Consider the following 24,550-nt stretch of genomic DNA (forward strand, 5'->3'; position numbering starts at 1 on the left):
TCCACTTCTGACCATTGTGATGACTCCAAATCATTGCCCAACAAACAATCAACTGGGAGGTCTGAACTGACTACAACTTTCTTTTGTCCCTTCACTCCACCCCAGGAGAAAGCCACAATTGCCACACTATGACTAGTAGTGACATTGCTGGCATTGGTCACCAGGAAATCAGTACCTGGCATGATCTGTCCAGGGTCCACAAAGTTAGGTGTCACCATGGTGACACTGGCACAAGTGTCCCTATAGGCCTGAGCCATTTTGCCATTAATCAAAGGCGTCTGCCTGTATTTGCCCAAAGTATTGGGACTTATCTCAGGGGTTATATCCATATCCCCTGTACAGACAAGGACAGCCTGAGTGAGTGTGCCAACTAAGTTGTCAGACCCCTCAGTTCCCAAGGTTAACCCAACTAATGCCTTGGGAGGTACACTACCACTACTGACTGTACTAGGGGGTGCAGTTGCCTTAGGGGCTGTAGTGGCAGGAGTTTGTCCTCCTCTTTTGGTGCACTCACTAAACCAGTGAGATTTACTTTTGCAGTACTGGCACCACCTTTTTGACTGGCCTTCTTGAGTCTTCTTCTTCTGGGAAGCCTGACCCCCACCCTCTTTGGTTTGTTGGGGACCTGGTGAAGACTTCTGGTCATTTTGTTCACTCTTTGCATTACCCTTCTGGTCTGCTTTCTTCTGACCACCCTGGTTCTGGTTCTGGTTCTGCTTGATCCTTGTCCTGACCCATTTGTCTGCCTTCTTTCCCAATTCTTGGGGAGAGGTCAGATCTGAATCAACAAGGTGCTGGTGCAACAACTGGTTCTGACAATTGTTTAAAATTTGTTCTCTCATCATAAGATTATACAATCCTGTGTAATCTGTAACCTTGCTACCCAGCAACCAGCCCTCCAAAGCCTTAGTGGCACTATCCACAAAGTCAGACCAGTCCTGAGACTGAGTTTTCTGGGTGTCTCTGAACAGCAACCTGTACTGCTCAGTGGTTAAACCAAACCCATCAACCAGTGTATTCTTCAGGACCTGGTAATTGTTAGCATCCTCCACTCTTGTAGTGAGGAGCTTATCTCTACCTTTACCATCAAAGGAGAGCCACAGTATAGCTGCCCACTGACTCTGGGGAATGCACTGCACAGTGCAGGCCCTCTCCAGAGCAGCCATCCATTTCTGGATATCATCCCCTTGCTTAAAGGGGGGCACTATCTTAGTCAGGTGTTTAGTATCTAAACCCTTCTCTCTATCTCTTGGGAGATTGCTGCCACCAGTGGGAGCTAGCCCACTCATCTGCTGCTCTCTTGCCAAGGCAAGCTTCTCTTTGGCCAGGGCAATTTCTTCCCTTTCAATCCTCAGAGTAGCCTGTCTCATCCTAGCTTCATGCTCCATTCTCTGAGGGGAAGTCAATCTCCTCTGGGGAGAGTTCCTTCTCCTCTGAGAAGAGGCATTAGAGTGCAGAGATCTATTGGAGTCCCTAGAAAGAGATCTATCTCTCCTAACTCCAAGGTTAGGCCTACTTAGGGTCAGTACTGGGGGTCCCCCAGATCCTAGCCCAAGCAAGTCTAAGTTGGCCCTAGTTAGCCTTCTGACTACCTCAAGACCTTTGTCTACCTCGTCCCCAGAGAGTTCCCCTTGATCCTCCTCCTCAACTGCATTGGCAATGTTGGGGAGGTCTGGATCCCCAGAGGTACCCTCTAAGGCTGGCATATTCCCATCTAGCTGAGAAAGCTTTCTCGCATCATAAGTCTCTAAGAGACCTATTAAAAAGGGAATGGTGGGGTTAGACCCCTGCTTCAGTTTTCTGGAGACACAGATTTGTCTCATCTCCTGGAAACTGAGAGCTGCATATCTTGAAGTGACCTGTGGAGGGTCAACACTGACCAGGGGAGTCTCAGTAGATTCTCCCTGGGTAGACATGCTTTTCTAGTGAGGTGTAAGTGGTGCACTTACCTACACTATATGTTTGCCTACTGATCCCTTGCTAGAGTTGTAGTTTAGGGTGTGCTAGGCCCTAGGAGCTACAACAGCTGGTTCAGTAGAACTCAGAGTATTCTAAGCTAAGTTATATGTACCTTTAGTACTTATGTGATCTTTCACAAGATATTCTTAGGGCATGTGTGGTAAAACAACAGCAAGCTCAAATCCCAACCGCTGCTCACCAATGTGAGAAGTTGGCCTGATGTGCAGTGCTCACTATTCTAGTGATCACTATATATCAGTCCAAACAACCCTTATTGATGATTGGTTGTAAGTCAACCTTATAGACCAGCTATCCTAGTAGCATGGATACGAGCAGTCTAAGGCTAAGACTCTAGAGGGCGTGTTAAGCCAGCTGTTTTACCATCACATTACCCCTTGAACACCCAGTGAAAGGACACCACACAAGTGTTATGAAAATAAACAATGTATTTATTAGAATCACAACAACCCTGTACTCTTTATGAGGACAGGGTGCTAAGCACACAACAAAACTCTTATGAAAATACTTAAGTTAGCACGTTATACACAAATGCCCGAGGGGCACGAAAAACCATATACTCTAAAAGTGGAATGCGAATTACTAGCAGGTAAGTAACGATTCTCAGAGGCTTTGGGATCGCTAGGACTGGACTACTGAACCTTTAGATTACTAGCAGGAGGCCTAGGGAACTCGGGTGCAGAGTGTGCACTCTCACGCGGGATGCGGGACAAAGTCTATGGAAGCTAGAATTCACAAAGTTAGTGTTCACGGGCGAACCCAACCTGGTAGGGAGAAAACGACAGTGGATCCTGACCCTTAGATAGTGAGGCTATGCTGGGGCACCGAAATGCCGAAGTTACCTAGCCCAGGGGCTGCAGCTGCATAGGTCTGAAAAGACGTCGGGAATCCTCGTGCCGGACCAGGAGCCTGGAAGAAGGAAGTTGCTGGCAGGCGACCAGTGAAGAAAAGTTCGATGGATCCAAGCCTGGATCAAGGAAGAAGAAAACCTGAAAGCAGAGGGGACCAAGTTCTTGAATCACTAGCCAGTGATTAAGTGGGCACCAGGATGGCACCGGGCGAAGTCACCGCAGTCAGGTGAGTGGGCGCTGCTGGGCTCTGCAGTCTCTCGGACCAGGAGGCGTTGTCGGCGACCAGGATGGAGGTGCGAGCTGTCCCACGAAGGTTCTTGCTGTCGACGTCGCTGGACCCAAGATTGGGCAACAAGTCTTGGCAAATGCAAGGCCCACGCGGTGGACCTAAAATGGCGTCTTAGCCGGACCAGGAGGGTCCAGGGTACTTCTCCGATGGAGGGAAGCAAGGGCCAGTCTGGAGCAACCAGACCAGCAGCAGTGTTGTCGTCGGGCGTCGTTCGGAAGGCCACAAGCCAGCGGGCTAGTAGCCAAACAACGCGGTGAGCAGCAAAAAGCAGAAGGGCCCCACGCCGATCGTGGAGATGCTGGGGGGATGCTCTTCGGTGCTAGAGCTGCTCAGGGCGGGGGCTTCTCGGACCCCAAAGCACTCACCAGGAAATTACTCGGTGGGCTTGCTGTGCAGAAGTCGTGCAGTCTTGGCGATGGCCGGTCCCTCGAGGTCTCGTCGCACCCACGGTTCTCAGCTGTGCTGTAGAGGTGGGTAGAGGTCAGAGGTGCCAGGGAAGCCGGGTCTCGTCGAGCTGGGCAGTCGGATTCCGGAGGAAGGACGTGCAGCAGACCGTAGTGTTCTTGGATGGTGCCTGCGGATGCAGGGTGACTACTCCTTAGCCACAAGGGAGAATCTTGAGGAAGAAATCGTGAAGTCCTTTCGTGGAAAGTGGTATCTTGATTCCAAAGATGATCTGATTTGGAAGGGGGCCAGTCCCTACCTTTATCTGGGAAAAGGGGGCTGGCACGCGACTAAGTCCTGCCCTAGGGGTGGGACCAGGAGGGGGGTGGTTACACCCACTTCCTTGGCGGGCTTTCCCCAGGCCAGGGGCTGGAGTGCCCCTGGAACTGGTTTCAGCCGGCCTATGCACAGTGAGCACCGGGGTGCCACTTGCAGTCACCTTCCTCTGTAGCCCTGCCTACCTGGAATACACAAAACCCTGTCTCGGACGGTGCTGGCACCGCCCCTGGCAGGAAACCCTTTGTCCTTGCCTCCTGCTCTGGGAGGACTCCCAGCAGCAGGAGGGCAGACTTGTGTCTCGGTGGCAGCATCCATTTTGTGGAGCTGAGGCTATGTCTGACTTTAACCGGGGTTAGGGGTTACATACATGTCGTGTCCCTCTAGAAGGGTGGAATGCTAACCCCGTCGCCAGAATTGGCGAGGGGTTAGTATTCCAATTCGTATGACACCTTACTCGACATGTTTTGATAAAGCGATACCAGAGTTGGCATATAACCGCGAGGGTTATAATGCACTTAAGAGTATATGGTATGCGATATCATGGAAACGGCTAAGGGATGGATCCCGAAAGCCGCAGACAGGCTCAGCTCATGCCAGAGCACCATCTCACACGATTCCAAGCACTCTGCCTTCAGGATTGTTAAGGCCTGCCATAGGAGTGACTGATAGGAGATCTGTGTGTCCATCTTAGGGTTAGATATAGGTATACTATATCTAAAGCAAAGGGTGAGTACACCACCTTGCCCCAGCTGTCGTGCAGCCAGTTGTGTCAGTTTAGTTAGTCAGCCCAGGGGTGGCATAATACATGCTTCAGCCCCTGGGAGACTTCTGGGTACACCTCAGCCCTGGGTACAGGGACTTGGAGAGGGCCCAGTGCCAATTCAGTACCTGAGTACAATTTGGATAGAGAGAACAGCTAGGCTGTGGGTCTGATTAGCAGGCCCACAGCCAGGGAAAGTCGTAAACCAGTGCAGCAAAAAGCAAAAATCTGGGTGATCATAGGATTGCAGACCCTACTCTCCTACAGTCACCAAATACCTTCACAACTGGTCCAGGATAACATTGGACCGTTGGGTGCTCAACATCATTCGGAAAGGGCATACCCTGGAATTCACGCAAGTCCCTCCACCCAAGCCCCCGGCTTCCATCGCAACACCAGCGTCTCCTGCGGCTCGATGTCCAACAAATGCTCTGGAAAGGAGCGATAGAGACGGTCCCTGCAAACCAAAGGGGACAAGGATTTTATTCCAGGTCCTTCCTGGTGAAGAAGACGCAAGAAAAGTGGCGCCCCATTTTAGACCTCAGGGAGCGAAACACCTATCTAATCTCCCTGTCCTTCCGGATGGTCTCTCTCCAGGACATCTTGAAGCTCATCAGCCCGGGGGATTTCATGGCCACGCTCGATCTCGAAGATGCGTATTTCCACGTTCCGATTCACCCAGCACACAGAAGGTTTCTGCGATTCACAGTAGCCAAGAGCCATTTTCAGTTCAGGGTCTTACCCTTTGGACTCCGTTCAGCCCCAAGAATGTTCACAAAGGTGCTGGCGCCAGTAGCAGCTTTCCTACGAATTAATCATTTCCAGGTCTTCCCCCTACCTGGACGACTGGTTACTAAAGGCTCCGTCCAGGGAGGCAGCGATGCAGGCTGTTCAAGCTTGTACTAATTTGTTTCAGAATCTGGGGCTCACTCTGAACAACGAGAAGTCTTCCCTGCTCCCGTCCAGGAAGGCTCGCTTCCTGGGAGCCATCTTGGATTCCAAGCTCTCAAGAGCCTTCCCTACTCAGGAAAGGAGAGACAAATTACAAACCCTGGCTCAGGACTTGCGCACAAAAAAGTATCTTTCAGTTCGCCGCTACAAGTCTCTGCTGGGGGTGATTTCATCGTGTATCCCACTAATTCCCCATTGTAGACTAAGAATGCGTCCTCTGCAGGAGCAACTAGACAACCAGTGGCAGCAGGTCCACGGTTCATTCGAGGACAGAGTGATGATCACTCCAAGCATGAAGGAAGCAGCTTTATGGTGGACGAATCAAGACAACTTGTCCCAAGGTCTATCCTTCGCAAGCGACCCGTCCCCGCAAGTGATAACAACGGACGCGTCATTGGAGGGTTGGGGGGCAGTGATGCAAGACCTGCATGTCAGCGGTCATTGGTCGCCCCAGGAGAAACGCCTCCACATCAACCTGTTAGAGCTACGGGCGATACGACTGGCTCTGCAAGCTTTTCTTCCTCGCCTGAAAGGTTCACATGTGCTTATCAGGACGGACAACACCACGGCCATGCACTATGTGAACAAGGAAGGGGGAACCAGATCTCGTCCATTGTCGCAAGAAGCTCAGCAGATCTGGGAATGGGCGATCCTTCAGAGGGTTTCGCTGAGAGCAGGACACTTGCCAGGCGTCCTAAACGAAAACGCCGACAGACTGAGCAGGTCATCCTCACTCAGCCACGAATGGGAATTGAATCAGAGAGTCTTGGAGGAGGTCTTCAGCCAGTGGGGCAGACCAGAGATCGATCTTTTTGCCACTCTGACTAACAAGAAATGCCAGTCTTATGCAAGCAGGCTTCCCCATCGAGATTCTCTGGGGAGTGCGCTTTCGATAGCATGGTCGAGGACATTTGTCTACGCTTTTCCTCCCATACCTCTGATCCCACGACTCATCAGGAAGATCAAGGTGGAACCGTGCAGGATGATCCTTATAGCCCCTGCTTGGCCGAGACAGTTCTGGTTCACGGAACTCCATCTGCTCTCGATAGCCCCTCCTCTTCCTTTGGAGGTTCTTCCAGATCTCCTCACGATATCTGAGGGACAAGTTTGGCACCCGGATCCGCAGTCCCTACACCTGACTGCATGGCTCCCAAGCAGCGAGAATTTATGAACCTACCCATTTCTAGTGAGATTAAGGAGGTCCTTTCTCAGGCGAGAGCTCCTTCTACGAACAGGACTTACCGTCTTAAGTGGAAGAGATTCTGTTGCTGGTGCAAGAAAGAAGGCATTGATCCTTTCGCTTCCAAGCCTCATCAGATCCTTCCTTATCTGCTGTCCTTGGCCAAATCGGGACTAGCCCATTCCTCAATTAAGGTCCACTTGGCGGCAATGTCGAGATTCATGAGGACTGGCTCTGGACCCTCCTTGTGGTCATCCAGAATTGTCAAACAATTTCTAAAGGGATTGTTCAGAGTTTATCCACCAGTGAGACCACCGCCTCCAACATGGCATCTGAATCTAGTCCTTTCTCAACACATGAAGGACCCGTTTGAACAATCCATCGTTCTGACATGAAATACCTTTCATGGAAATTGGCTCTCCTCCTCGCTCTCACGTCGGCTAGGCGTGTTGGTGAATTACAGGCCTTGACTATCCAAGAACCTTTCCTTCAATTCAAGAGGAACACTGTCATCATGAGAACTAACCCGAGGTTTATGCCTAAAGTCACCTCGGACTTCCATTTGAATGAGCCGGTCATTCTGAAGGTGTTCTTTCCTCAACCGGCTACACCAGCAGAGAGGGCATTACATTCGCTCGATGTGCAACGGTGTTTGAAATTCTACTTGGAGCATACTAAGAGTTTTCGGAAAACCTCTCAGTTATTTGTTGCCTTCGGAGGTCCAAGCAAGGGCCTTCCTCTTTCCAAGCAGGGCATTTCCAGATGGATCACGAGTGCCATTCTGCATTGTCACACGGCTGCAGGAAAACCTCTGACTGGAAAGGTTCGAGCACATTCTACGAGATCTGTGGCTTCTTCTACAGCTCTCTTCGCAGGGGTACAGATCAAAGACATTTGCAGAGCTGCTACCTGGAGCAGCGTTCACACATTTACCAGGCATTACTGCTTGGAGTCCCTACAACAAGGTGATGTGGCAGTAGGACAGGCTGTCCTGAGGAACCTCTTCCAATGAATGGTGAGCTTTCCTTTCTTTCCCACCTTCCGTCTTTCACATTTTGTATCTTTATGTCATGTTGCCTATTGCTATATTATGATGATGCAAAATGTGGTTTTATTGCTAAATGCTTGCTACTCTGATACAAAGCATGGGAATCTATGAAAGTTCCAATACTGGGGTAAGAAAACAAGTTACTTACCTGTAACTTTGGTTCCCCAGTATTGGTAACTTTCATAGATTCCCATGCGCCCGCCCACCTCCCAGAGGAAAGCTCAGCCTACAACAGATATGGTGTCTAAGTTCACAACGGCTATGAAAATCTGAGGCTCTTAGGTTCCTTCAGGAAGGTTCTAAGGGGTGAGGCACTTCTGATTGGCTGAGGCCTGAGTTTGGTCTCTTTTACACAAAGAGGGTGATATGCTACAAAAGAGAATGAGGCCTAGGCCTTTTTCCTTGGTCTTTTGTACCTACAGCTATGGTATTTTTGTTACCGAGACTCCCATTCCGACGAAGGGGAATGATACAAAGCATGGGAATCTATGAAAGTTACCAATACTGGGGAACCAAAGTTACAGGTAAGTAACTTGTTTTCTTTGCATGTCCTGTGCTTCATGATTTTTTTTATAGGTAGGCAGGCACCCTCCTCTGAGAGGGGGACTGCTTGGGAATTCAATTCAAAAGATAAGGAATCCACAGGCTGATGTATCCATCAGAAGAACAAGTTATTTACCTTCGGTAACACTTTTTTTGATTAAATCATTTTTATTGTATTTCAAACAGAAAAGACATATCGCCGGTAGAACAATGTGCGTACTGGGGTCATGCCCCTTTTCAGTCTCGTATCTCCCCACCCCCATAGGGAGCCATGGTGGCCTGATGAGGCAGTGCGTCCATGTGGGCGGGGGGGAACTGGGCGAGGACCGGTCATGTCCCATACAACCCGAACCGCGTAACCCCCCCTACCCTCCTAAACCCCACCCTCCCCCATCCCCAAACCCCCTGACCCTCCCCCTCCGGTGTGGACATCTGCGAAGGAACTATGTATCAGCATATCAGGCTGAGGGTCCTGGTGCGAGACCTCCAGGTGTGTTCCGGAACTCATCAGCCAGTCGTAGGACTTTGAGGTACTTCGGACAGGTAAGCTCAAGGAATTCATCGGGCAGTAAATCTACTAGGGGTTGCCAGGTTTCGAGGAATGTGTTTTGCGTCTGAGTCAAGGAGGCCTGTACTCTTTCCATCCCCATCGTGTACCATAACTTGTGCAGCCATCCAGTGTGTGTGGATTTCCGCGTGGTGCCCCAAAGCGACAATATGTGTTGTGTTGCTGCCCCCATCGCTAATCCCATTTGTTTGCCTCTGGGTGATTTAAGTGGAAAGGTGTTTTTGTTGGGTATGCCAAGCAGTGTATATGCCGGGAAGCGAGGGATTTCAGTGTCGAAATATTTGTCCATGTCCCTAAGTACTTGTTCCCAAATGTCTTGCACCTCTACGAAATCCCATAGTATACTGGTCAGGGTGCCTGGCTGACTGCATCCCCTCCAGCACAAGGGGTCACGGCGTGGATTACCCTGATGCAATCTTGCTGGCGTCAGATGCCAGTAATAAGCGATTTTGACTGCTGAGTCTTTGCTAGCGACATTCTTGGCAGTATGATGTGCCCTATAATATACGTCTTTCCACTCTTTGTTAGTGAGGGATCGTCCTAACTCCCTTTCCCATCTCCTTTGACCCGCTGATTGCTCGGATGGAGGTCGTGGGGGACATAGCATTGCATACAGTTCCGTTATTGCATGCCTATCCGATTTCTTGGCATAAAGCCATTTCTCAAATGGGGTTAGGTGCCTGCTGACCTGTGGTAACATGTCTCTGCCCATGAGCCAGTGACGAATTTGGAAATACTCAAACCGCAGGAGCCGGGGGAGCGCGTAAGCGTCCTGTAAATTATGCAGTGACATACAGCCGTTGAGATCGAAGAAGTGTCCGGCTGACCTGCAGCCAGACGGCTGCCATCGGGAGAAGGATCCCCGGACCGTGCCTGGTGCAAAGGAAGGGTTATCGAATAAGGGTGTCAGAGGCGAAGGGTAGGTGGTGAGTCCCCGAGCCACCGCGACTTTGTCCCACACCTGCAGGGTAGTGCGAATAATGGGTGGGTTTTTCATGTAGGTGGGGCGATCTTGCCGTCTAAGGAAGGGAATCCTTCACAATGGCATCCGGGCCATTGCGCGATCTTGAAAGAGCCATCTCTTTTCAGATTCGGGGCGGTTCCATTCCAGGAGGTACCTGAGTTGCGTCGCCTGGAAGTATCGTAAAAGATCCAGGACTCCCAAGCCCCCCACCGCTGTGGTGTGGTTAGTGAGGTCCCTGCGTAGGCGCGGTTGTTTGCCCGCGCAAACGAAATGTTGGATGGCATCCTGGAGTTTCGCGAGTAGGCCGATTGGCGGAGTGACTGGTAGCGCCTAGAATAAATATAGAACCTTCGGCAGCAGAGACATTTTGATCACTGCCACCCGCCCCCAGCCATGAGAGTGAGTGTTGCCGCCACCTCGTGAGGTCGCCCAACAGTTGACTAAGGAGGGTTGTATAGTTCTGCTCCACGGTTTGGGCCGTGGACGGTGTGAGAGATATGCCCAAATAAGGCACGGACATACTCGAAGAGAGCCTCCCCAGATTGCGGGGAAGAGTACTAGACGCTCGGGCATTACATCCCAGCGGGAGGAGCAATGACTTCCCGACGTTCATTTTGAACCCCGACACTGTTCCGAAAGATTCCATTACCGACAAAAAGGCCGAGACTGAGTTTAGAGGGTCTTCCAGTGCTGCGAGGATGTCATCAGCATAAAGGCTCATGGTCTGCGCCTCTCCCCCAAACTTGACTCCTGTGATCGCAGGGTTGTCCCTGACCTTTTGTGCGAAGGGCTCTATGTAAAGGGCAAAGAGCAAGGGGGAGAGAGGGCATCCCTGTCTCGTCCCCCTCTGGATGGTAAACGGTGCGGAACACACCCCATTGACCCTAATGACCGCCTGTAGGGCGGAATAACAACCGGCCACCCAGGCGCGGAAGCGTTCCCCTATGCCGAAGAATGCCAAGGTGGCGTCTAAGTACTCTCAGTTGACCCGGTCGAACGCTTTCTCTGCGTCGACCGAAAGTAGGGCCGCGTCTGAGTCATTGAAGTGGGTCTTGTCTATGACGTGGAGCAGGCGTTTCGTATTGTCTGAGCATTGCCGGTGAGGGATAAAACCCGCTTGGTCCGGTTCAATGATGCCGGGAAGGCAAGAGCCCAGTCTCGCGGCCAAGATGCCAGTAAATAGCTTTAGGTCTAGATTGAGCAGCGATATGGGCCTGTAGGCCGTGCAGGCGGTGGGGTCCTTTCCCTGGTTTCGGTAGGACAACGATATCGGCCTCAAGCATGTCGCGCGGAATGGAGCCAGGGCCCTCGAAGGAATTGAACAGTCTGGACAGGATCGGGGCTATCAGAGGGCAAAATGTTTTATAAAAATCCGACGAGAAGCCATCCGGTCCCGGAGATTTGAGCGGTTTGAGGCGTGCTATCGCGGAGATTACTTCATCCGTCCTGATCGGAGTCTCAAGGGAGTACGCGTTTGCTTAATTGAGGGCCGTGACGGCAGCCGTGGCAAGATAAGAGTGCGTTCGCTCCCTCACGGGTGCGCTCCGCGGCATACAATGACGCGTAAAACGTCCAAAGCGTTGCAGCTATCTGCTCGTCGTCTCTTTGGTCCTGCCCTGCGGTGTCCCGAAGGGATGCTATCCTTGAGCGCAAGACTTTGGCCTTGAGCTTGCTGGCTAGCAGGCGGCCTGTCCTATCGTTGCCCACGTAGTAAGTGTGTCGCAAACGCAGGGCTGCATATTCAGCCCGATCTAGGTCGAGGCTCGCTAGTTGGGCCCTGGCCGCCTTGAGCTTGCGCCATTTTCTCGGGGCCCCGGTCCTGCTGTGGGCCTGCTCGAGTTCGAGCACTGTATCGGAGAGTGCTTGCCTCTTTTCCTGGCGCTCCCGAGATTCCGCTGCCGCGATCGCTATTAGCTCCCCGCGCACCACTGCCTTCAGTGGACCCCACAGCGCCACCAGGGATACTTCTGTCGTATCGTTCGTGGCCATATAATCGGCGATGCGTGTGTTGATGTGTTGTGTCACCCCTTTGCGGTGGAGGAGGGCCTCCTTGAGGCGCCATTTGCCCTTGTGTAACTTTGGCTTGGGAATCCGAACGTGGACCGTTAGCGCATCATGGTCAGATAGTGCAGCTGGGACAATCTCCGTGTTCGTGATCAAGGCCGCCATCTCCGTGGAACGCAGAAATGGATCTATTCGGGCGTATGTGTGATGTACATGGGAATAGAATGTGTATCCCGGGGTGTTTGGATGTTGTGACCTCCACATATCTACAAATCCCCTGCTCTCTAGCCATTGCCCCCCTTCCTGGGATATTGCGCCTGCGAACCCACATCTCTGTCCCGACCTGTCTTTGTGGGTGTCCATTACTAGATTGAGATCGCCCCCGCTGAGCGTGGAGTTGATGTGAGCGAGCGTGTCTGCCAGGGCCCCAGTAAGAAAGGATTCCTGTTTGGTTTTGGGTGCATAGATTGACCCTATCACAGCCGACTATCCCCCTATCTGTATTTTGTATGCAAGGAGCCTCCCCGTGATATCTGCGATTTTGTCTCCCACCTTACCACGAAAGTGGCACGCGAATAGGATGGCGACACCCGCCTCGCCTAGCCATCCTGAGCTGTGTCCCCTCTTCCGCGCTGTCTGCAGTGCACCACACCGGAGCCCGCCCTCCCCCCATCCCACCCTCAACTGAGGACCACCCCCGCCCCCCTCCCAGAACCCAACTCCCGCAACCCACCAACCCCCTTCCAGACCCCCTCCTCCTTCCCAAACCCCAACTAAGCAACCCCAAGAACAAACCAAAGTCCCAGGTCTATCGGAACGTAGTTCAGACCTGTAGTGTCACAATGTGGAGGGTGATGTAGCAATGGCGGCCTCGAAGGCCCCCTCGCCCTGCGGATTTAGTGCATAGAAGGCAAAACCCCCGACTTCAAAGGTTCAAGGAGGATTCGAGGTGTCCTTAACCACCTCCTGGATGGCCGCCGCTTGCTCCTGGGCCATGGTCGTTGGGTCAGGCTTAAGGCCTGCTTTGGGAGGATGTCGGCTTCGTACCCGTTGCCAACCGTCTCGCGAGGGCTGGGAGGATCCGTCCATCGAGTGTCGCGGCGGCGTCTCTCCTGGCGTGTTATCTTCCGGTAGTTCAATGCCCAGCAAGGTGCAAGTGTCCCGGAGTGAGCGCATCTGATATAGGACCCCTTGCCATTTAAAGATCTGTCTGAATGGGTGCCCCCAGGAGTATGGAACCTCTTTATCGCGTAGGAATGTTGTCACCACCCGGAAGTCCCTTCGCTTTTGGAGAGTGATGGCCGATAGGTCCTTAAACAAGGCCACTGAAAATGGAGAGGTTGTTTCTGTCGGGCCTCTTTCAGTAGGCGTTCCTTTAAGGGAAAGTCAGGGAGAAAGGCCAGGATGTCCGCTGGTGGAGCAGGTGCGCGGCGCGCCAGGCAAACTCTGTGCGCGCGGTCGATGCAAATATCAAAGTCAGCGGGCTCGCCAAGAATCTCCCTGAATAGTTCCCGCAGGTAGCAAGTGACGCTGTTCCCCTCGGCTTTCAATGGTACTCCCCATACCCGTATGTTGTTCTTCCGGGAGCGATTTTCTAGGTCCTCCACCTGTGCCTGGAGGTCCACCTGTTGCTCCTGGAGGCGTAGCATCTCTTGTCGCATAACCTCTATTTCTTCACTGCGGGCGTGGTCCGCTCCTTCCACGCAGCCACCCTCTCCCCCAAGCCATCCACATCCCTGCGCAGTTTTGCGTTGCTTCCCAGCGAGGTCCTGCTTCAGAACCTGGAAGTCGCGAAGGGTATTGAAAAGCGACTCCAAGAAGGCCCTCGTGATGGGGGGCCCCCCCGTCGTCCTGCGTGGGAGCGCCGGGCTGCGCTGTGGGCAAGGGGGACATCTGGCTCTTCTCCCCTTTTGCGGAGCCTTTAGCCAGCATGTCAGGTATTGTTCGGGCCCCCCTGCGCCCTACGTTGGACATACCGTCTCTGTCACTAGGCCCCACTGGGCAGGGTAGGTTAGCGCTCTCTGTTGGGCAGGGTGGGGTGGCTGGGTACCTCCGTGGAGAACAGGTAGGCCGGCGGGGATCGAGCAAGACCATAAGCAAAACCAGTAAAGTAAATGTCGCCTCTAGGGAGATCCACAGTGTAGGGTTACTTTCGGTACTCACTGAGCAGGCCGCCGCAGGTGGTCGTCGTGATGTGGAGCAGGCCGCTGGATTCCTCCACCCCAGGCGCGTCCCCTTTCAAGTCGTCCTGCAAGGGTAGAGTCTCTGGGGGACTGGGCCGTCGATTTGGTAATAAGACCTGCCCCTGGTCTCGGCCTGCAGCGCCGCGGATGGTAGTCCCAGCCTAGGCCCAAAGCCCGGGCCTCGATTTTCGCGGCAGTCCACGAGCCTCGGCCCGCCGCCGGCAGGCCCACTAGTGCAGGCGGGACGCGGAAGTCGGCGCCAGCCCCAGCCAGGAGGCGCTTGTTATGTGGCTCTTTGTAGCCGCCTCCGCTGGTCAGCACCGCTGCTCCGGGGCCCCCGCTTCCCGCGAACCAGGCCCGGAGCCGGGACCTCGATTTTCGTGGCAGCTCGCCGGCCGTGTCAGAGCGCCGCCACTCAGGAGCCGCGTTGTCCGGGGTCCGCCGGGCCCCGCTGGGCAAATTCAGGACCCAGCCTCGGCGATTGCCGACCTCAGGCGTGACGCGGGGACCGCTTAGGGCCCAGCTCTCAGTATTGGGTCCCCAGCGGAGCCATCCTCAATCCGTGGCCGCCATTTCCCTCCAGCGCCCCTGCAGACACTCGCGGCTTAGCCCGCAGGGCTCCAGCAGGTGCCGCAGCGATCCCGGATGGTCCTCGGGGCCAGTGCTGGTAGGCGCTCTCCAGGGAAGCGGGAGTCTTATGTTTTTTGGGGGATTTGCAGGCTGATGATAGGGGCGACAAGGGGTTCAGGGCCGGGGAGCCGCGAGGAGCACGTCTGATCAGGCCGCCATCTTGGCCACTCCCACGGTAACACTTTTTCTGGTGGATTCCTAACTGACCCACCCGCCTCCCTGTTGCCTGCCTGTTTATACTTGAAAAATTAATCAGCATGATATTCATATACTTTGTTATTCGATATAATATGATGCTTACCACTAGGAAATGTCTATATTTTAGAATTTCCAGTTTTCCTTTCTTATTTAAATCATATACTGGGTATACTTGAGCAAATGTTGTACACTCTGTATACTGGTGAAATGTTGTCGGTTCACCTGTTCGCCTCGAAGGAACGGAAAAAATGGGTGGAACTGACGTCAGCACACCGACAAGGTCTTCTTATGGCTCCAATGACGTTGCGCGGGGTCTTGAGCAGAGCTGTTCCATTGTGGCGTCCTCTTCGACGTGGGAGAGCTATGGAGAAAAAGTTTCCATGGAATGCTGGGCAAGGGGTAATTCAAAACGTGAGGAATCCACAAGCAGACAGTGTATCCACCAGAAAAAGCATTTCCAGAGGTAAGTAACTTGTTTGTCTGCAACGGATGATAGGAAGAAACACAGGGGTAAAGAGGAAAGACATCTCCGGCATCTAGGGAATCTGGTAGCAGTGGTTATAATGTAAGCGCGTGCGAACAAAATCTAAAAGAGGGAATGGTATCAGTATTCTGATATCTGCTCTCCGCATTCTTAGCAGGACACTGATGATAAACAAGCAGACAGAGAGATTCTATCACGTACTGAAGAGAGGAAGAGTATAGCAGGAAAGGTGCAACAGAGGGCAGAGAAAGGATTAGACTTTAAAACTCTAGTTAAGAAGAAGAAAGTAGCAGGGCTTTCTAAGAAACATGCCAATACAGTCATGTATTCTGCTGCAAAACAAGACTTGGGAGAGAGCCCTTCTAGACAGCTTAGCAGAAGTCACAATACTGCAACAGATGCTTCAGAGGTTTCTGGTGGCGAGTTCAACTGATGACCCCATACTAGTCGAGACTCCAGATAAGAATTTCAATCCTACTTATAGGAATTATAATTTAAAAATACAAATTAAAAGAGATATACCACACATTATTAAATCAGTCTTCTGGTCTCATTTATTTGAAGATTATGATATACTAACTGAGGAAGAATGGCCTCCAGTGTTTGTTAGGGAAGCACCCATGAGGAAGGAAGTAACAAAATTAGCTTTTTCTCCTATAGTACCTGAATACATCAGGGAAATTTACACCACTGAATGGGCTGTACGACAGGCTTCGGCCTTATACAGTAACCAAATGGAGTGCGATTAACACTGTTCCACATGCTAATCCCTTATACAATGAACCTCATGCTCAAGATCAATACCCTTTAAAACCAGAAGCAGAGCATAGTATAAAAGCAATATGAAATCAATTTTTATATCAGGGCATAATAGTGCATTTTCTTTTATAAATGAACACACATCTTTTCCCGTCTCCAAATCAGACTGATCCTATAGGATAGTTTTAGACTATAGGAATTTGACCTCACATATGCAAACATATGCGGTGCAAAATGCACATAGCACAAGTTTGGTGACAAGCCTAGTGCAGAAAAACTATAAAAACAACTTTATGCTTCTCCAGTGGGTTTTTTAGTGAAAGCATAACGTCTGAAAGTGAGTATCTAACCACCTTTAGTTTCAATGGGGTACAGTTTTTGTTTCAATTTTTACCTATTGCCTATTCGGAACAGTCCTGGCTTATTCTCAGAGCGCATCATGGAGATCTTAGTCACAGATCCAGATGATATCTTACAGATGATTACTTAATGTACTCCTAACTAGGGTGGAAAGAGTTGTAACACAATTAACAAACGGTTACAGGATTAACAAAGATCGCCTACCTTACGGTGACCTTCCTCAGATACCAGTTATCTAATGAGGGCAAAGGTTTGGCTTCTGATTTCCTCAGAAGTGTGTTACCCTGCTGGTATTTTTTAAAACCTTTGAATGACTTAATTTCTTCCACATTTTTAGCAAAATAGTGAATGAACAAACTGATATCTTGTGTGCTCTGCAAGCAAACATGCTCTAGACAAGATATTTGCATACTAGGGACGTAAGACCAACCTAATGCTTTGGGTCATACCAAGTCAATCAGGTTATCCTTATGTGACGTACAATGAACTACATACTGTTCCTATAGCATACAAGCCTCACTTGTACTCATCAGTAGAAGCATGCTGTGCTTCCATTGAAAAAGTTCTTGCAGTTGTGCAAATGGCTATTTTGAAGGAGAGCCCTTTGGTGCAGAGTAAACTCGTGATCCTGGTTTCTCCCGTACCTGCACTAGAGGCTGCCACTAAAGCAAGCATTCCTAATACTCGTGTCCCCACTCAAGGTGTGTGCAGTGAGCCTCTTCTTTAAGTGTAGTGGATGTAATGTTTCAGTATGATCCTACTCTTTGTACACAGGCTTTTCTCCAATATGAACATGTTCCTCCAACTCCAAATGTGTAACCTATTGAGTCGTATCAGAGTATGTGCTATACAGATGGCTAATCTCAACCAGTGATAGGAACAAAATATAAGAACTCCGCAGCCTGCACGGCCCTGCAAGGTGTAGTGAAAGATGGTAAATTCCGTCCGCAGCGTACCCACATTAAAATCTTAGGCAACAGCACTGCACAACATACAGTGCTTAATGCCCTGGTACATGCATTACAGAAGGCTAATCCATCAGTTCCCACACTCATAGTGTCCAATTCATCCTTCTGTGTGCAAGGATACAATGTTGACTTGCAACATTGGCGCTTGAATGAATTCAAGGATTGAAAGAGAAAGCCTGTAAAAAATAAATAACTTTGGGGAAAGGTAGCTACCATACAAGTTAAGCGTCAATTGGTCATGTGAGGCACATCTTGGGCCATCACCATGATGGATTTCACGCCAAAGGGAACTGTGGGACTGACTACGCTGCCAAAGCTACAATTTAGACTGTCAGAGTAGCAACCAGATCTCAGGCCAAGATCGCCACAAATAATTTAACAGCCATATATGCAACCAAACAAGTTACGAAGCATTCCGCAGGCTTTCCTGCTAAATATTCCTACACCTTTAATTCAAGTAACACTCCTGTAGTCATTCTAGCAAGGAGTGGAAGGAAGGATAATTCCTAATAAACTGTTCACGTGAGATTTAATCAGGGAAGCACATGAGGGATTGACACCTGCCCATGCTGGGTTTATTGCATCCATAGCAATGGTACTGCAAAGCTAGTGATGCCCTTGTTTGTATAAAAATACTTGAGAATATGTTAGAAAATGTTAAGAGGACCTTGCCAACTCCTCTCACAGTCTTCAATATCCCGTTCTGGGCAAGATATTTGGACCACATCGGTCCCAGACATTTTGTTAACCAATATAAGCAAGTTTAATCTCTACACACAGTGTGTTGATGAATAACGTTATTAAACAATAACATGTGCACGATGAAATACATGTCCAAATATGCAAACTGAAATTGCACTGTATAACATCACAGATGCACCTGCTCTGGAATCAGATGACAGTGAAGGCCATGACCCCCTGGAGGCTCAGCCACAGCCAGGAGATGACAACACAGTGTCACAACACCTGCACCCACAAGACGCAGGATCACAGTGGCACCATTACCTGCACTAGAAATGGAAGAGGAGAGCCAACCAGACCCAGCAACAGCACAGTCTGGGCATACACCCACATTAAGACCCCGAGTCCAAGTGCAACGTAGGAATGTCTGCATCAGGAGGCGCAGGGCAGGTGCACAAATGAGAGCTGAGGAAGTCAACAGTTCAACGGTCTTTGGTGGGCTGGAGAACGCAATGTTGGAGGTACCGCACCTGCAATGCAAACATGCGTTCAATGCAGGCACATCTTTCATCTTTTGCTAGGAACATGGAAGAGATGAGTGACAGCATCAAACAGCTCACAACAGCTGTGGGGGAAGGCCGGAGGGAAACAAATCAACACTTTAGTGACATGACACAAGCACTCAAGGAGTTATGCAAGGTGATGCAGGAAGACGAGGTGTCCCACCGCAAAAGACACCATCAATTTCTTGGCCGCTTAGATCGCTAAACTAGGGCCATCAACCGCCTGAGCACCACAACAGCCCAACTGTCTCGACGTGCTGCAGGCATGCAGGTTGAAATGACACATTGATGTGGTGATGTGGCCAGAGGACTGATACAAGTCACCAATGCTGTGGAGCAATTGAAAACTACTTCAGTTGCTGCCAGTAATGTCATTGGTGGAGGGGAAAGTGAGGATGCCTCCAGCCTCAGTAGCAGCATGGCACCAGTGACAGAATGCAGAAGGAGCAGCACAAGGAATACTCATGCATCAGAAGGATCGAACAAGGATGTATCAGACCGATTGACATAATATTGACGTCGAAAATTTCGACGTCAAAAATATCGGAGGCGGAATATCGACGTCAAGAATATCGAAGTCCTATCTACCTTAAGGTAAGTACAAAAATATCAGAAAAAAAATGTCTGCAAAAAAGATCGTTTTTTTAATGTTTAAAAATAATATAAAATTAAATAAATAATACATATATTTAAAATAAACAGTTAAAAATATGTTTAAAATTATAAGTAATACATATAATGTAAAACAAATCAACATATACATATAAAATATAATATGTATATACTTAGGGGGTAAAATTACTATTCCAACTCTAGAGGGTGCAACAGTAGGGAAAGTGTTGGATAGCGTAGGGGTTAAAATTACTATTCCAAATCCAGAGGGTGCAACAGTAGGGAAAGTGTTCGATAGTATAGGGGTCAAAATAACTTACTGATAATCAAAATAATTTTTTGTAAAAAATTATAATTTAAGAAATAAATTGCAAGAAATTAATTAACAATACCAATAAATAATTATTTTAAAAAAATTACCAATTAATGAATTAACAATTAAAATAAATATAATTAAATAATTATTATGAAAAATGTATTACCAAATAATAATAAAATAAGCAAAAAATCATTTTCAATACCAAAAAACAATAATTATTAAAAAACATTTAGCAAGTAATAATTAATTAACAATACATTATTGATGAAAACCAATACATTATAAATAATTAAATGTAATTACCAATTAATAATTAATGAACAATAAATTAATTTGTAAAACAATGTATTAATTATTAAAAATGTATTAGCAATTAATAATTGATTAACAATAATTGAATTATCAATACTCGACACTAAAATAAATATTTACTTAATTACTTCCCACCCTATTACCCTATAACCTCACAACACACTTCTATAATAAATTAATACACTTAATATAATTACCAATTATTCAATTAATACAAATGAATTATCAATTAATACAAATTAATAACCAATTAATAATTATTTAACATAAAAATAATTACCAATACCCATAAATGCAAATTAAATAATTACTTAATTACAATTAAATTGCTACCCCCTCCTATTCCCCTATAAACCCACATCCCACTACAGAACTAAAACGCAAAATGTATTTAAAAATATGTAATAATTCCTAAAAAATATTTAATTAATTTACTATAATTAAATTACTTCCCACCCTATTCCCCTAAAAACCCACAACCTACTACGGTACTAAAACGCATAATTTACTTAAAAAAATGATTACTAACTTCCAAAAAATGTAATACATATATTTTAAAAGTAGTACAATAATTACCAAAAATTATAAAAACATACATAATAAAATACATAACATTAATATTAATATAGATATTAGTAAAATTTATATTTTTGCTATCGATATTAATAACTTTGATATTAACAAAAACAATATTTCTTACCTTCAGGTCAATATTCTGGTTGTCGATATTCTTGATTTCGATATTCTGTTCCTCCAATATTTTAAACTCGATATTCCTGTCGGTCGGAAAAAAGTATACATTTAGACTGTTTACCATCAGAGCACCCAGAACGGGCAACATGAGTGCGTGGCCACTGAAAATAGTGTGGCATTGAACACAAGAATAACATTTGGTGAGGTAACCATTATCCAAATTTGTCTGGGCTGATGTACAAGTATCATGTTAATGTTATCCTGTTGCCTTCTGACTTACACATTCTGCTTGGTATGTGTGTATTACCACAAACTAAAGTATTTTTGTTTTAATAAAACACAATGGCAATGAATTCATGTAGTGTTTCGTATCATTAACCACCTTAAAAATAACTGTGTTATTTTGGCATGTCTTTGCCTACCTTCTGCAGCACTCAATGCGCTTTCTGCTTGTTGAGGTTGTCCTGGCTGATCGTCTTCATCGGGTTCACTATCCGATTGGTCCAGGGGATGCCTCTATCAGTTGCAGTGTTGTGCAACATTGCACAAGTGGCCACAATTGTGCAACAGGTGTCTGACTTGCACTGAAATGCCCCGCCAGTTTTATGGAGGCAGAGGAAGCAAATTTTCAGTAGTATTTGGATTCAGGTATGGTGTCAATATGAATGAGCGCACAGCATACGCTCTGTCACCTATGGGGTAGAAGGCAGTAGATTACTCACTGGTATTTCTCACAGCATGTCTGCTTCTGATGTAGATGTTGTCTGTCCTTATTTTTCCAAAAACCTGTGAAAGTGTCAAGTCACTCAGACATAGACAGAAAAAAAACCTGATGCGATCTCTGTCTGGAACAAGTGTCTTGTTATCTCTATTTCAAGGACAAACAAGCGCAATAGCCTAAACAGTGTAGTCTGAATTGTATGTTTACCTTATTTGTCTAGAAGAATGCGTCTTAGCCTAAGATCTTGATGCTCATTGGTTATACCAGACATTCCCACGGTGATGTTCAAAATTCCATCCTAGATTAAATATAGTATAAAAGGGCTGCTCCTTGTCAGGAGAGGTCCTTCACCCCAGATTATTTTGAAAGATACTGCCTGACACAATTATGGCTGCCATAGATGCGGCCGTATCACACTTTCTACTGAAAGCTGATATCAAGCCTGAATCCAGAAGGTGAGGAGCTAATGCAACTCGTCTTTACCTTAGACAGGGAACATGGTGTTCCCGCCTACTGATAATTACAGCGCTTGGCTGTAAACAGGTATATAGTGCACTGATTCTACCTAATAAATTCTAGACACACGTTATACTACTACATGCTCTCCTAGCTTGGCACCTAAAAGTGGGTTTTATGGTGTTGTTTTTTTTAATGACATTTTAACCATGGTAGAAAGGTTTATTTTATTCTCGTTCACAGCATGTATTTGTGCTGTGTTAATTCTATTCTGTGTGGTTGTTTTAGATATGCTAAGCAAAGGGGTGAGCATATTTAAATAAACACACATAAGTTAAATTATATTTTTCTTGATCTGGTTTTTGTGTGTATGTTATTAAGAAGAACAGAATAGGCTTGTTTTCAATCACTATAGTGTCCTTGGATCCCTATTTAGGGACTGCTAGTAACTCAGAAGCATTGACTCCACTTCAGCTATGTATTGGGTGGGGTTTTGTGGGGCTACAAAAGCCTGTCTTTCATATTCAGGTGTTGGTCCATTGAACTAAGTTCACACATGTCACCCGTGGATGTGAAAACATTCTGTGTTGAGCTGAACCAAAGTCTCAGTTTACACAACAGCGTTACTTTGTTTTGTTTTACATAGCCACACAAAATCGGAATTTGCTTAACATAGTAAATACCGAAATATAAATTTCATCATTGTTGTGTCTAAGAAGAGATGCAACCCCAACACAAAATCTTGGTGAATCTGGGCCCATATTTGAACATTTTGCTCAGTGTTTTATGAATGCAATCTGATTTTGCGAACCAACCCATGTGCTAATAGGTATTAGTCATTCACAGAATACCGAATTGCAGTGGGTTGCAGAAAGACTTGGCTATTTAGTTTTCAGTAGGCAGGTCACAATTTCGGATTCCATCTGATTGGCGGCAAACATACGAATGGTACAAGAGACAACCAACCATCCTTATGATTGTACTGCAAAACTGAAGAGGCCTGTGTTCCTAAAAGGAACTGGTGTTGCGTTTTGGACCACTGCCTGCTCTGCCTGAGGCTACCAACAGACTTTCCAAAGGAGAAGGGTCCTAAAGGGACCTCTTCCCATTTGCGAATCAGTAATCACCCCAACTCAATGGGTTGGTAACTTAGCATTGGTTTGCAAACACATTTGTGGTTGTAAAACATTGTTACTGTTTGTAAGTTATATTCCACTTGCATTAGTTGAATTAGTTTGCATGAAGTTTGATCTTCTGCGCTCACCTGAAAAACTAAACCTCCAGACCACTGAGGGATCCTTTACTTTAACTGTAGAGATGAACTTCTTTGCTGTCAAACCTAAAGGTGATCACCTCCATTAGTCCTGCAAGCAAATCCCCTGCACTCCTGCCGATGAACCACAATAAACCCTACCCTCTCTCCACTGCCCACCTTCTCCCCAGACCCTTGCTTTTAAGGGTTTCATGAGCAAATTGAGTATTTTCTTAGACATGTCTTTGACTGATGCATGTTTTTGGTTTCCCCCAACACAGTTAAATCTGCAAGATGAAGCCTTGCTCCAAGAAGTGCACGAGATGCAAGAGTTGGTTGGATTTGGCAACCCATCATTCTGAACTGGCTTACTGTAGCACTGGCCACAGAGGGCAAACCAAAGGCCAGGTCATCTGGAAGAGGATTTCAAGCTTACCTGCTACCAGACTTTAGGACTGCAATAACAAGAGGGATTCACAGTGGGACTAGGGCAACGTCTCTTTCGTGTGACATAAATGAGTCTGGAGTATGTAGACGTACATTAAATTAATGGATATGAACTCCGTATTATATTTTTAATATAAAACCCTAGTGTGTCTATGTTCATTACATAATATCTGTTTTAATATTCCTTTTAGTTTCAACGTGAAATTGTTCCCAAATCCAGATTTGTTTGTTGTGCTAATGGCATTTCAATCACTGATGTTTAGTACGTAACCCATACCATACAGAATTACTTGTTTAAGAACTATTATGACCTCCTTAGAAGAAATTACCAATGAATTTGCACTATTTACATCAAAATTGCATCTTCTGTGGCTGAGAAATTAATTTCAAAGTGCATATGCCTCAAATAGTATCAACCTGTCTTTGGCATTCACAAGGACTTTAATGTGAACTGGGCCTTCTAGCAATCTCCAAAATTAAATAAGATTTCTCCCTTTTCCATTAATGACATGTCAGACTATGCAATCCAGCATTCCAGTCATTGCGTAAATGAAGAATTGTGTTATTTAGCTAGGTATTAAAGACTCTTGATTAAGTTAAAGGGATAGTCCCTGGTGTACAACTGGCAGGCACAACTCTACACAAATAGATTGTCTGCTTGAATGGAAACCCCAAGCGTAAGTTTAATCTCACATTTCCTGACTCCCTCTTGTGTTCACATGGTAACATTTTTCCTTGTGGAGAAATGCTTCCCAATACCCCATAAACAAATGTGTTTGAAGCTCTTTCACATACTTATTGACCCCCTTTTCACATACACTCCTCCAAATATTGCACCCCTTATTGCTATAAATGAGTGCATATTTAGAAGTGCAATGAGTGTGGCAAAAAAGCATTGAAAAATGCTTGTGTATGCCCATGAAATTACAGCGTTGTCATTCTTCAACATATTTACAATTTAAACTCCACTCACACTTGGGAATACTGTTTTAGATGCCACTAGCTTGGTGACATAAAAGGCCACATAAAGGGGCTCATTAGGATGGAAGATTTT

The 24,550-nt window shown here is 47.3% G+C and overlaps 1 protein-coding gene across 4 annotated transcripts in view; it reads left to right on the forward strand.

Moving 5' to 3' along the window:
• Positions 1-23,609, forward strand: part of CFAP70 (cilia and flagella associated protein 70) — a 1,288,671-nt gene extending 1,265,062 nt beyond the window's left edge. For all 4 annotated transcript variants that reach the window (XM_078662924.1, XM_078662925.1, XM_078662923.1 and 1 more), the window contains one exon: positions 23,331-23,609. In XM_078662924.1, coding sequence (XP_078519050.1) covers positions 23,331-23,411 — 81 coding nt within the window. In that variant the 3' untranslated portion in view covers positions 23,412-23,609. The remainder of the gene's footprint in view (positions 1-23,330) is intronic.
• Positions 23,610-24,550: the final 941 nt, after the last annotated feature.

This window comes from Lissotriton helveticus, chromosome 10, assembly GCF_964261635.1.
Source record: "Lissotriton helveticus chromosome 10, aLisHel1.1, whole genome shotgun sequence".
Lineage (NCBI taxonomy): Eukaryota > Metazoa > Chordata > Amphibia > Caudata > Salamandridae > Lissotriton > Lissotriton helveticus.